The sequence below is a fragment of the Halichoerus grypus genome, chromosome 6, assembly GCF_964656455.1.
Source record: "Halichoerus grypus chromosome 6, mHalGry1.hap1.1, whole genome shotgun sequence".
NCBI lineage: Eukaryota > Metazoa > Chordata > Mammalia > Carnivora > Phocidae > Halichoerus > Halichoerus grypus.
Genome location: NC_135717.1, coordinates 14629544 through 14644372, shown reverse-complemented (window position 1 = coordinate 14644372; position 14829 = coordinate 14629544). Strand labels below are relative to the sequence as shown.

The window sequence follows — 14829 nt, the reverse complement described above, 5'->3', positions numbered from 1 at the left end:
CTGAGTTGGAGTTCTTTAGATATTAACCCTTTCTCAGAAAATCGTTTGTAAATATTTTCTCCCATCCATAGGTTGTCTTTTCATTTTGTTGATGGTTTCCTTTGCTGTGCAGAAGCTTTTTAGTTTGATGTAGTCCCATTTGTCTGTTTTTGTTTTTGCTGCTTATGCTTTTGTTGTCATATCCAAAAAGTCATTGCTAAAATTAGTGTCAGAGAACTTTTTCTCTGTTTTCTTCTAGGAATTTTATGGTTTCAGGTCGTATGTTTAAGTCTTTAATCCATTTCAAGTTAATTTTTGTGTGTGTTGTAAGATAGGGGTCCTTTTTCGTTGCTCTGTATGTGATTATCCAGTTTTCCTATCACTGTTTATTGAAGAGACTATCCTTTCCCCATTTAGTATTCTTGGTTCCCTAGTCAAATATTAGTTGACTGTACATGCAGGGGTTTATTTTGGGCTCTTTGTTCCATCGGTTTATGTGTCTGTCTTTATGTCAGTGCCACACTGGTTTGATTACAATGGCTTTGTAGTAAACTTTGAAAGCCGGAAATGTGAGGCCTCCAGCATTGTTCTTTTTTCTTAAGATTGCTTTGGTTATTGAGGGTCTTTTGTGGTTCCATACAAATTTTCAGATTGTTTTTTCTGATTTGGTGAAATCCCATTGGAATTTTGATAGGGATTGCATTGAATCTATAGGTAACTATCTATGGGTATTACAGACATTTTAACAATATTAATTCTTCTGATAGTTCACCATATATTATAGGTATTTCATCTTACGTTAATTTCTGCTTTTATTTCCTATTTTTAGATTACCATTCACTTTCTGACCTCCTGAGATGCTTATAGATATTCAGTCTTTTTCTTATTTTTAAAATTGAGGGCTTCTGGGTGGCTCAGTCAGTTAAGCGACTGCCTTCAGCGCATGTCATGATCCTGGAGTCCCGGGATCGAGTCCCGCATCAGGCTCCCTGCTCAGCAGGGAGTCTGTTTCTCCCTCTGACCCTACCCCCTCTCATGCTCTCTCTCTCAAATAAATAAATAAAATCTTTAAAAAAAATTGAGATATAATTCACAGAGCATAAATTTACCTTTTTATTTTTTATTTTTATTTATTTATTTTTTAAGATTTTATTTATTTATTTGTCAGCGAGAGAGAGAGAGCGCGCAGGCAGAGGGAGAAGCAGGCTCCCCGCTGAGCAAGGAACCCAATGTGGGACTCATCCCACGACCCTGGGATCATGACCTGAGCTAAAGGCAGATGCTTAATGACTGAGCCACCCAGGTGTCCCAATTTACCTTTTTTAAATGTATAGATTCACTGGCCTTTAGGTTATTCACAAAATTGTGCAACCGTTAGCATTATTTAATTCCAGACCATTTTAATAGTGTCTGGCTTCTTTCGGTTAGCATAATTGTTTTCAAGATTCATTCATGTAATTGCTTGAATCAGAACCTCATCCTTTGTTTTTCTAGCTGAATAATACTCCATTGTATGGATACACTACACTTTGTTTATCCATTCTTCAGCTGATGGACATTAGGTTGTTCCTGCTTTTTGGCTCTTATAAATAACAGGCTGTGAATATTCATGTTCAAGTTTTAGTGTGAACCCATGTTTCTAATTCTTTCAGGTGTATCTGCCTAGGAATGGAATTATTAGGTCTTACGATAATTGTATGTTTAACTTTTTGAGGAACCGCTGGACTGAAGCACAAAAGTTTTTCATTTTGATGAAGTTCGACTTATTTTTTTTTCATTTGTTGCTTGTGCTTTTGAAAGAGTTTCATTTCTTAGCTCTTACATATAGATCTTTGATCAATTTTGACTTAATTTTCATGTGCAATATGAGGTAGGGTTTCCACTTCATACATTGCATGTGAATATCCAGCTGTCTCAGGACTGTTTGTCGAGAGACTATTTTTCCTCCACTGAATGGACTTGACATGCTTGTCAGATCAGTTGTCTATGTGTGGTTTCACTTCTAGACTCATTTCTGTCCCATTGATCCATATGTCTGTTCTTATGCCAGTATCACACAATCTTGATTATTATAGCTTTGAGTAAGTCTTGAAATCAGGAAGTGTGAGTCTCCCAGATTTGTTCTTTCTCAAAGTTATTTTGGCTGTTCGGGTCCATATGCATTTCTCTATGCATCTTGAAAATCAGCTCCACCCCCCACCCCCGAAAAATGGGCAGCTGGAATTTTGACAGGAATTTTAAATTTTTTATTGAGATGAAATTCAAATAACATAAAGTTAAACATTTTATAGTAAAGAATTCACTGACACATTCATGATGTTATTCAATTACTACCTCTACTGAGTTCCTAAACATTTTCATCATTCCAAAATAAAGTCTTGTATCCAGTAAGTAGTTACTCTCCATCCTCCTTACCCAGTTGCTAAATCCCACTTATTCATGCTGCATAATATTTTAATATGCTATTGGATTTGGTGTGATAGCATTTCATTGAGGATTTCTGCATTTATGTTCATAAGGGATACCGGATATTTTTCTTGTGCTATCTTTGGCTCAAAGATAATGTGGCCTCAGAGGAGTTCAAAAGTATTCCCTTTTCTCCTCTTAATGGGAAGAGTTTGAGAATTATTCTTGAAATGTTTGGCAGAATTCACCAGTGAAGCCATCTGCTTCTGGACTTTTTTTGGTTGGGAGTTTTTTGATTACTGACTTAATCTCTTTACTTGTTATAGATCTGTTGAGATTTTCTATTTCTTTGTGAGTCATTTTTGGCAATTTGTGTGTTTCTAGGAATTTGTCCATTTAATTTAGGTTATATCTAATTTGTTGGCATACAGTTGTTCACAGTATTCTCTTATACCCCTTTTTATTTCTGCAGGCTTGGCAGTATTGTCTCCATTTTCATTTCTGATTTTAGTTGTGTCTTCTCTCTTTTTTAGTCTAGTTACAGGTTTGTCAATTGTGTTGATATTTTCATAGGACCAACTTGGGGTTTCTTTCTTCTCCAGTGTTTCTCCATTCTCTCTTTTACTTCTGTTCTCATCTTTATTATTTCTTTCTTACTTTTTGCTTTTTTTTTTTTTTAAGATTTTATTTATTTATTTGACAGAGAGAGACACAGCGAGAGAGGGAACACAAGTGGGGGAGCGGGAGAGGGAGAAGCAGGCTTCCTGCCGAGCAGGGAGCCCGATGTGGGGCTCGATGTGGGGCTTGATCCCAGGAACCTGGGATCATGACCTGAGCTGAAGGCAGACGCTTAACGACTGAGCCACCCAGGCGCCCCTTGCTTTTGTTTTAATTTACTCTTTTAGATACTTGAGGTGTGAACTTAGGTTAATGTTTGAGATTTTTTTTTTTTTTTGTAGGTGTTTACAGCTATTAATTTTTCTCCAAGCACTGCTTTTTCAGTTTTTCATAAGTTTTGGTATGTTGTGGTTTTGTTTTTATTTATCTCAAAGTATTTTCCCTTTTCATTTTTCCTCTGACCCATTGGTGTGTAGTGAAAAATTAACTTTACCTAAGATGTATGGCTTTTGCCCTCAGCTGCTGGGAGATGATCTCTTGATTCTCGGAATGTCCTACATGATAGGATTATCTTTGTTTGCATGGGGGCTTTGGTCACTGGACAGTCTAGAAATATGATTTATGGTGGAGACTTTGGAGCCTTATTGGTTTCATAATTAATTTCATTATTAGTTCCAATCTCCAGAGGAACTGATAACTAAAAGTATGACCTTGAACCTCCAGGAGGGTCTGGAAACCCAACTTTAGCCATGTGGGCAGTATGTGATGGAGCTCCAATAAAAGCTCTGGACACCAAAGGCTCATGTGGGATTTCCTGGTTTGGCAATACTCTGATGAGAAATTGGCTGTTAATCTTGTTGATGATCCCCTGTGTGCCTGTTGTTTGGTGCATGTATGTTTATAATTGTTCTGGCTTGATGAGTTAGCCATTTTATCAATATATAAGGACCTTTCTTGTCTCTTGTAATGATCTTTTACTTAAAATCTATTTGGTCTGTTATGAGTATAGCCACCCCAGCTCTCTTTTGGTTACTGTTTGCATGCAATGTAATTTTTCCATCCTTTCACTTTCAACCTGTTTGTATCTTTGGATCTAAAGTGAACCTATTTTGTAGACAGCATAGAAGTCTTCAATTTTTTTAAGAAAAATCCATTCTGTTTTTTAATGGGTGAATTTAATCAACTTACATTTGTTTATTTATTTATTTATTAAAAAGATTTTTATTTATTTATTTGAGAGAGGGAGAGTGTGAGATAGAGAGAGCCCAAGAGTGGGTAGGGTCAGAGGGAGAAGCAGACTCCCTACTGAGCAGGGAGCCCGATGTGGGATTCGATCCCAGGACTCTGGGATCATGACCTGAGCCAAAGGCAGTCGCTTAACCAACTGAGCCACCCAGGCGCCCAGTCAACTTACATTTAAAGTGATTATGATAAAGACTTGTATGATTTTTGTTTTCTATATGTCTTGCATCTTTTTGTTTTCATTTCTTCCAGTACTGCCCTTTTTAGTTTGATTTTTTTTTCCTGTGTACCTTTTGATTCCCTCTTCATTTTCCTTTTTCTATGTTTTTTTAAGTTATTTTCTTAATAGTAGAAAAGACATTTAATTTATAACAGTCTATTTTGAATTCCTGCTAAATTAACTTTAAGTACATACAAAAACTGATCCTGTGCAGCTCTGGCTTCCTCCTTTATGTTGTTAATTTCACAGATTACATTTTTATATACTGCATGCCCATTTAACACAGATTTGTAATTACTCTTTTATGTAGATGTCTTTCAAATCACATAGGAAACAAAAAGAGGAGTTACAGACCAAAAATAGAGTAATACTGGCTTTTATATTTATCCTAATGTAGTTACCTTTATTGGAGTTCTTTATTTCTTCATTTGGTTTCACGTTACTCTCTGGTGTCCTTTCCTGTTGTTCTGAAGGACTCCCTTTACCATTTCTCCTAGGGCAGTCTGCTCACAGTGAACTCCCTCAGCTTTTTTTCATCTGGGAGTGGCTTAGTTTCTCCTTTATTTTTTAAAGGATAGTTTTGCCAGGTATAATATTCCTGCTTGACAGTTTTTTTTCCTCTCATCTGTTTAAATGTCATCCCATTGCCTCCTGACTACTGTGGTTGGTGATGAGAAATATGAGAAATTAGTTCTAAATCTTATCAAGGATCTCTCATAGGTGATAAGTCACTACTGTTTTGCTGCTTTCAAGATTCTCTTTGTCTTTTGACAGTTTGATTATAATGTGTCTTAGTATGGGTCTCTGAGTTTATCCTTTTTGGAGTTTGTTGAGCTTCTTGGATGTGTAGATTTATGTTTTTCATCAAATTTTTGAAGTTTTTGGCCATTCTTTTTTCAAATATTCTTTTTGCCATTTTTTCTTTTCTCTCCTGAGACTTTTGTAATGTGTGTATTAGTACACTTCATGGTGTTTTATGGATCTTTAAGAAGAAATGTAAATAATAAACCTACAACCCTTCTCTTCCTTTTGGGGAAGTAAACATTATTAGTAGCTTGATGTGTTTCCTTTAATGATTTCCTGTTGGGTCAGATTTTCTTCACTGAGTCTTATAACATTGTCTTTACCCTCTTTCCTTGATCTGCATTTTCAGTTGTTCATTAAGGTTGAAATTGGTTGGTTACTTAATTTATTTTGAGAGTAATTCTATAACAGTTTTCCTGCTTATCTTTGAATGTAAAGAATGTTTCATTTGGTTGCATCATGAGTTGTATCTTTGAATTTATTTTCTTGTTCTTTGTTTATTTGACTTACCAGATTGACACATTTTGTTTTGTCTCTCACAAATAGTATAAAACTTAGTTTAAAGCCATTTCAGGGGCGCCTGGGTGGCTCAGTCAGTTAAGCGACTGCCTTCAGCTCAGGTCATGATCCCAGGGTCCTGGGATCGAGCCCTGCATCGGGCTCCCTGCTCAGCAGGAAGCCTGCTTCTCCCTCTGCCCCTCACCCTGCTTGTGTTCCCTCTCTCTCTGTCAATCAAATAAATGAATAAAATCTTAAAAAAAAAAAACAAAGCCATTTCAATAATAGGTATGGTTTCTAAGGAGTTTGATAGATTGCCCAGTTTCTAGTAGAGGTATTGAATGCTCCTTTGTTTTTAGAAACAATAGTCATCAGTGAGGAATTGTTTTAATTTTGAGGGGTTTTGTTTGTTTGTTTTTGCTTTAAGTCATTCAGTTCAGAATTAACTTTTTGACAAGCATGCAATTTGGTCAACATTCACTTTGGTTTTGTAAATTGAGGAGTTAGTGCAAAAGGCAGCAGTGGTGGAATCTTACCTCTGCTGGTTTCCCAGCTCCTCTGCTCTTTTGGTGTTACTACTGTTGCTAATTTTTTCTGACTCTGGTTTTGTTCACTTACACACAACAGACAGCACTTTGTTTGCTTTGTTCAGTGTTGTATCTCCAGCACCTAGAATTATGCCTGGCACAGAGAGGGACCCAGGGACTAGTGGTTGATGCCTGTGTAAACAGACATATCTGTGGAGCAGCTGGTGGTGGTGCTGATAGTAGCTGAAATTTATTCATACCTTTCTTTGTGCCAGACCGTGGTCTAAGTCCTTTGTTTTAGTGCTTTTAAGTTTACAATAACACCGCAGGATGCTGACACTATTACTCTCCCATTTTGCAGAGGCATGGGGCGGGGGGGGGGGGGGGGTGGCGGGGGCATGCCTGAACTCACACAGTTGATTCCAGAACCATAGCTTAATTGTTACTCTGTGGTTCTTTTATCATCTGATACTTTTTCCTCTTTTCTCCAGTCCTTCCTGACTACTCAGGCCTTTTCTACTTTGTACTTAATCCTTTTCTCCCTCAGTTCCCTTTGATAAGCATTTAACATTTACCTTTGGTATTTTGACCTCAGTTTTTAGTCCAGGTATTTTCAGTTCATGTATTGCTTCCCTCTAAGAACAGTGTAAGTTAAAACACAAATTTAAAATCTGTCACAAAGATCTGGTTTAAATTTTAGAGGTGAACAGATATCTAGGCCTCTTGCTAGAGACCAGCCACATTTGATGTGATATTACTTTCAGATATCTCCCCTGAGCCCCCTATATTACTGTGTTTGTGTGCACCACTGGGCAGGTCGGGGAATCTAGACTCTCAAATTTAACAGAAAATACGTGAAATTATAACATGCCAACTTCTTGACATTTTTGACAAATCACATTGTGACATTTTACAAATAACATTGAACACTAAACAGCAAGTAGCTAAACTGTTTGCCTGAATTAAATACCTTCATGCTCATTTTTGTATTCTGTGGTATCACACTATACCTGTCCCTACAGATAATATGCCACATGCAGAAAATTCTGCAGTAATAACCATTCCAGAGCCTATGCAAATTAAAAGTACTAAATCCACAAACTGGAAAAAAAAACAAGTTTAATTCAAATTAAATGAATACCATCCAGTTTACACTTTTTTCTTTTTTTAACAAAAAGAAGGATAAAATAACAGTGTTAAGTATTTCCTTTGCAAAGGAAATTCCAGCTTTCACCTTTCAAGCAACATCTGCACCCAGTTTTTGTTTTAATCTAATCTAACTAGTCTAACACCCTTTTGTTCTTCTAGAGCCTTAGGAACTGCTTTAACTAATTTTAAACAGACTTTAAATAAAGTCTCTGAAATGATTCCATTGAGCAAGCTCCCCACAGACACAGCAAAACCCAGAATGTGAAGTTGATAATTTGAAATAAACTAATCTAATCAAGTCCAATAATATTCCTTTTCCAGTAACCCCATAATGCTTCTCTTTGTCTACAGTGATTTGATTATAAATATGCTATAGATAAAAAGGTATGAAAATTAGTTATTTCTGCTGATCAAAAGATACGAAGAACGTGAAAAGGAAGGCCATAAAGTATGTGGAAATATTTCTAAGACATTTATAATAGCCCTCTTATAGCCAGAATATAAAAAGAATTTGAAAAAAAAAAAAAATCAGTAGGAAAAAGACAGCCCGATAGAGAAATATCTAAAAACACTAGAACAAGTACTTCACAAAAGCCAACATCCAAATGGCCAGAAACATAACCAACTTCTTTAGTAATCAGGCAAATACAAAATAAAACAATGCAAGGGTGGCAGAATTCGAAGACTAACACCACCAAGTGTTGTGAAGAAAAGCTGGAACTCCGAGACACTGCGGGTGAAAGTATGGTGGAGTGACTTGGGGAGCTGGGCTGGCAGTATCTGCTAGCGTTGCGTGAATACACATCCGGTGACCCGGCATTTCTGCTCTGAGGTGCATCCAGGAAAAATATGTGCTCTCGTGCATCCCAAGAGTTAAGTATAATAACGCTGATGGCAACGTTATTTTGTAAGAGACCCAAACTGGGAAAAAACAGGCAACTTTCACTAGTAGTATATTCATATACTGGAGCACTAAATGGGAATGAAAATGTCTGTACAGCTAGGTCCAACAGTATGGATAATCTCACAAACATCAAATTCCATGAAAGAAGCCAGACCTAAAAGAATATATGTCATAATAGCATTTCATACAGTTTCCTAGAGCAGGCAGAATTAAACTCCAGTGTCATAAAAATGTAACAGCATTTTTTATGTAACAGCGAAAAAGTGGAAGTGATCCAAATGTCTATCAGTGGGGGAATGGTTGAATAAATTGTTGTATATTCCAATAATGGAATACTGGATGACAAAGAAAATGAGAAAATGTCAATATCCAGTGACATGGATGCATTTTATATAAGTACGTTGAATGACAGAAGCAAGACACAAAAGAACAATGGTTCCATTTATGTAGCTTTCAAACAGGCAAAAATCTAAAACAGTAATGTGAACATCAGGATATTAGGTGTCTTTGGGACAAAGGGGACAGATGGTGGCTGAGCGTTGGGTGTTTTCTTTATATTAACCCCTTTAGCTACACATACATGTTTTATACACGTTTCTCTTTGTATGTTTCATTTCACAATTTTAAAAGGTTAGGGTTAGGGTTAGGGTTGGAGAGAGCCATACTATTTGGGTTCACATCCCAGCCTTGCTGCTTTCCAGCTGTGTAACTTTGGGAAATTCATTCAACCACTCTAGGCCTCAATTTCATAACTGTAATGTGAAGATAATAATCAAACCTATTTTGTAAGATTTGTTGTAAAGATTGGACAAATATTGGAGTCTTTGCTATGATATTAAGCACTTAAAACCACAGCGTGTGGTAAGTGCTAAGTGATTGCTAACTCCTGCTATTGTTACCGTTGGTATCATGGCCAGTTTATTTGTTCAAAGGAATTTTAAACTCCCACTGGAGTTAACATTCTGCTTATAAATCTATCATGGCTCTCCATGTAGGTGAGTTTTTGTTTAGGTCTCAGAAAAGTTTCTTTTCTTTTCTTTTTTTTTTTTTTTTGAAGTAAAAAAACTTTATTGTAGATGACATTTTGTATACAAAGTCCAATAAAATAAACAATTAAAATTAACAAGTGAATTTATCAAGGCCACTGGATAGGTTAGTTTGTATTATGAAGTTTGTTCATTCTTTTGGGTATGATATATATCCATTATACGTTATATATAATAGTATACTATAATACATATAATATACTGTAATATATAAGATATGTGTATCATTTATACAGTTGGCCCTTGAACAATGTGGATATTAGGGGTATTGACGCCCCCCAGTAAAAAACCCACATATAACTTTTGACTCTCCAAGAAAGAAAAGTTTATTTTCTTGACTGTCCATGTTATTTCACAAACTAATTACTAGGTATTTTATAAATGTATTTTACAATTGTAAGTAGAATTTGCCTTGCCTTGCATTTCATAATGGTCGTTGCTGGGATCTAGTAGCTAATACTGTTTAGGACCTACTGGTGTCAGTCTGGGTTCTAAGTTCTACATGGATTCATGCTTTTTATCCTGTGTAGGACCCCCATTTTACACAGGGTGGAAACTGAGAACACGGGCGCCTGATGGCTCAGTTGTTAAGCATCTGCCTTCGGCTCAGGTCACGATCCCGGGGGTCCTGGGATCAAGCCCCCACGTCAGGCTCTCTGCTCAGCAGGAAGTCTGCTTCTCCCTCTCTCTCTGTGCTCTCTCTCAAGTAATTAAATAAAAATCTTAAAAAAAAAAGAAGAAACCGAGAACAGAGGGGTAAAGGTAGCTAAGTATGTGGTCTGGGATTCAGTCTGGCCCCAGCACCCATATTTACTCCACTAATCTATGCCAGGAAAGTTGTTCGTTTTTATACTTTTATTTAGTAACTGGCCACTTTTCCTTAGCATAATTTTTTAGTTGACTTTCTTAGGCTTCCAAGAAGTCAGTTATATCATTTGCAAGTAATTATTTTTTGTATAGTATCCAATATTTCTTGTTCCCTTGCCTTATTGCTTTGATTTTAACTTTCAGGGGAAGTGTTGATAAAAACAACAGAGTGGACATTCTTCTGTTAGTCTGACTAAATGGGAATGCCTGTATTTTTTAAATGACTGAGAATGAATTTGACTATTGACTGGAAAGTGTTTTCTTTATGTTAACAATGTGTTTTAATTGTTTAGTTACCAAATGGTCTTTGATTGTTTATTCTACTTTGTTTTAAAATTAGGGATGGCTTGTTAAGTTATATCAAATATCTTTGTGTATCTCTGAAGATGACCACGTGGATTTTTCTGTGTTGAACCATGTAATGAATCATCTTTGCATTCCTAGAATTTTTTTTAAGATTTTATTTATTTATTTTAGAGAGAGACCATGAGCCCGGGGAGGGGCAGAGGGAGAGGGGGAGAGAATCTCAAGCAGACTCCTCGCTGAGCGCAGAGCCTGATGCGGGGCTCCATCCCACGATCCCAAGATCATGACCTAAGCCGAAATCAAGAGTCGGACGCTCAACTGACTAAGCCACACAGGCGCCCCACATTCCTAGAATTTTTAACATAGTGCCGAATCTTATCTGCTAAAATTTCTGTAAGATTTTTGTGTATATAAGTACAAATGAGAGTGGTCTGCAGTTCTCTGCCATTTTTGTTAGATGAATTCTAGTTATGTAAGAGGAATTTGGAAGATTTCTGTCTTTTCATGCATTATATACTGTATTTTAAAATAATTTTTGAGAAAATTTTATGGTATGGCTGCCTAATACTGTTCATTAGTTTTTTTCACTAAAGATCTCAAGTGTTTCTTCTTTTTCACTAATTACAGAAATCTTCAAACATAGACAAAAGTAGAGAGGTTGATGTCATTTTGTTCATTTCTCACCTCACTTTGTTTTTCTCTCAAGTATTTTGAACATTGCTACTTAAAGCATGGATATTGCCTGAGAACTTGCTGCAGATGGATGTAATCATTCACACATAAGCACGTACATCACATCACCTTTACCATACACTATTGGTTAGAGGCAAGTCATAGATCCTGCCCCCCACTCTTGCTTTAGGTTTTCAACTATTATTAGTAATGTTCTGAGATGTTGAAATAAGCCTTTGAACATTTAAAAATTTGTCTTGGGTCCTGGAAGGGAGTTACAAAGTCAAAGAGCATAAACTTTTTAAAGCCTTTGATGTCTGTTGTCTAATTGCTTTTCAGAAAACCAGTACCTCTTTTGGTTAAAGGGTAAACAGGTGACAACACTGACAGTTCATAAATGTGCCTTTTCTGCCAACAAGATCATTAAATGACGAGAGAGCAGGAAAGCAGACAAGAGTCATCAGAAATTCTTATCATAAACACTTGAGTGATTGGTACCTGAAAGCCTGAAGGTTATTTGAATTAGTTTTCAACAGTCTTAAACTATTTGGTCAATTTGCTGTTCCTTACTACATCTAATTCATTGTGTAGTTGTCAAGAAACATTTGGGTGCCTAATCTAGTGTTAGAGATTATGAGTGAGAAAAGATAAATGCTAGCATCTGTGCCCCTAAAAGGCTTATGGGAATCTTACTATATCGTGTACATTTTTTTCATCTTTCTACAAAATACAACTTCGACTTACAAAAGTTCATACTGAATTTCACCTAAGCTGGGTTCTCATTGAAGAAATTTGAGAATCTTCCTAGGTGTGACTTCCACCAAGATAAAGACAAAGTTGGCTTTTCCTCTGTTTTAGCAACAGCGTACTGTGTACAGACTGACTCTAGTGAAAGCATGGAATGTGGATGAACTCCAGGCCTATGCTGAGCTGGTGTCCCTGGGGAATCCCGACTTCATCGAAGTGAAGGTAAGCTCCTTCTGGCCAGTGTCATCGTATTTCCCATGGTGCTTTGTTGGCCACGGTGAAGTTAGCATCTTTTAAAACTCTACGGGGGGATCCCAGATGTTTTATTTATTCATTCAGAAGTATTGATCAAGAACCTGGCACTGTTCTAGGCATTGGGGATAATAACAGTAAAGACTAAGCTTTTGCTCTTATAAAGCTTATATTTATAGAGAGGTAGACAGTCAACACAAAATGAATAATTAAAAACTACATTGTAACATTAATATTTTGAGAAATAAAATAGTGTTATAGTGAGGAATTGGTTGGCTTTAAAATAAACTTTTATTGTGGAAAATTTCAAACATAAACAGAAGTAGAGAGATTGGTCTAATGACCCTCCATCCAGTCATCGCCTGGCTTCAAAAGTTACCAACTCTGACCAGTCTTGTTTCTACTCTACCCCTACCCATTTTCTCTGCCTTACCCTATTATTTTGAAGCAAAGTCCTACATTATATGACTCATCCGTAACTGTTTCAGTATATGTCTCTAAAAGATATATCCTCACTTTAAACACTTATTCAGAATACTGTTTTAACAACTGCACAGTATTAACAATAGTCATTCAAGTATCGAAAATAGAAGGTTTTAAACTTGACCAATTATTTCTTCTTATTTAAACAGTCTTTGTGAATCTGGGTCCAAATAAGGGTCATTGACTGAAATTGGATTATTTCTCTCTTCAATTTCTTTTAGTTTGTTAGTTCCTCTTCAGTGTGTTCTCTCTCCTCGGTCCCACCTCCCACACCAATAATTTTTGTTGAAGAAAATGGATCATTTATCCTGGCTAGTTCCCTGTGTCTTTATTGTAGATTTTGCTGATTGCACGTTCCTGTGCCCCCTGTATTTCCTATAGATTGGAAGTAAGATCAAGAGAAGATTGATCAGGGGTGTGTGTGTGTGTGTGTGTGTGTGTGTGTGTGTGTGTGTGTGTTTGCATTTCAAGATTGGTTGGTGGTATTGTATACTTACAGCAGGAGGCAGTCATGTCTGGTTGTCTCTGGCCTGTTTTTGCCAGTGTTTCTTTGGGATGGATTCCTGTAAATGGATTGATGTGCCAAAGGGCAGATATTATTTTGGTAGATATTGTGATTGGCTGTTTTAGATTTCATAAGGAGGGCTTTCCTGAGGAGATGACTTTTTTACAACTGATTCCTAAATAGTAAGAAGCAATGCGGTCCACAGAGGCTTGGGGTCAGAGCACTCTGGGCGGATGGCACAGGTAGCATTCAGAGGTCTCATGTGATCTCAGTGGGACAGCTGGAGTTGGCAGAGACACAAGGTGAATCACAGAGGTGGAATGGGGCCAAATTCTGTTAGAACTTTCAAGCAAGAAAAGAACTGGGTTTTATACTAAGTTTAATGGTAAACTTTTTGAATAGTAGGTGTACTGGGCAAAGGTTTTAAGCTGGCGTGTGATGTGATCTGATTTGTGATTTTAGAAGATCACCCTGCTGCTGTCATGAGCGGGTTACAGAGATTCAGAGTAGGAGTAGGTAGACCAGTTATAAAGCAAGAGATGTGGTGGCTTGGGGAAGGTCATTGGCGATGTAGTTGGAGAGGAGTGGGTGCACTGGGGATAAATTTTGGAAGTAGAACCAACAGACCTTGTTGCCAGTTGAGATGCAGGGAGTGAAAGAACAAACAGAATCAAGAATACCACCTGGGTTTTTGGCTGAAGCGATCGTGTGGATGCGGAACAATTTACTGAGGCGGTAAAGACCAGTGGAGGGGGGCGGCAAGTTGGGGGTCATTTCACGAGTTCTCTGTTGGCCTCAATCATTTGAGAGATCTTTTCAGTGTACAGGTCCAGGTCCAAATAGGCCATAGTTTATATAAGCCTGGAGTTCTGGGGATAAGACAGGGCTGGCCGTAATAATTTGGAAGTCATCAGCATGCCATGGTGGTTAAAGCTGTGGAGTGTTACGAGGCAGATGGTTTTTTTGGACAACTAAGAATCCACACAATGAGAAAAAGTGACTGGAAAATTCGCCCGGTCTCCGAAAGCTCCACTCTTCAGTGTATGTGTATGAAGCGGTTGTACTCCGTGTCATTTCAGGGGATATTCAGTTTCACAGCTGTCTTTTAGTAAGTCCCGCTTTCTGTGGTACTGTACTCTGGAGGGCCAGGGAGGTGGGAAGAGATGAAATGTTGCTGTCTGAGTGTGCAGCATTCCATCTCTAGTCAGGTCAAAGATACTCTTTTCTTTTGAAACTGCTCTTAATTTTAAAAAGGCCACTCTTGGCAAGAGCTCTAATGATGCAAAGATGCAAACTGCATCTGCAGTGTATGTGTCAGCTTAAGAAAACCTTGCCAACATCAGGGATTAATGGTGTTTTAATGTGTGATTTAGCTATTAAAGAATGCTGCCTCCAACAATGTTGCAGTAAAACTTCTATTATAAAGCAAATTGGCTGGATCACACGGTCACCTTTTTTCTCCCTCCCTCCTTTCCTTCCTTCCTTGTTTACAGAAAAGAATCATCTGGTATTATTTTTAAAAGAAAGATGACTACTTTGTAAACCATGTAATTCTCTGATGGGTATTTTTTAGTTTGACAGACTACTAACGTAACTTCTGTCTG

At 37.3% G+C, this 14829-nt stretch overlaps 1 protein-coding gene across 3 annotated transcripts in view; it reads left to right on the top strand.

Moving 5' to 3' along the window:
• The window catches only part of LOC118520033 (S-adenosyl-L-methionine-dependent tRNA 4-demethylwyosine synthase TYW1), a 200405-nt gene that overhangs the window by 155276 nt on the left and 30300 nt on the right, over window positions 1–14829 (top strand). For all 3 annotated transcript variants that reach the window (XM_078074515.1, XM_078074516.1, XM_078074514.1), the window contains exon 14: window positions 12097–12207. In XM_078074515.1, the coding sequence (XP_077930641.1) occupies window positions 12097–12207 (111 nt within the window). The remainder of the gene's footprint in view (window positions 1–12096; window positions 12208–14829) is intronic.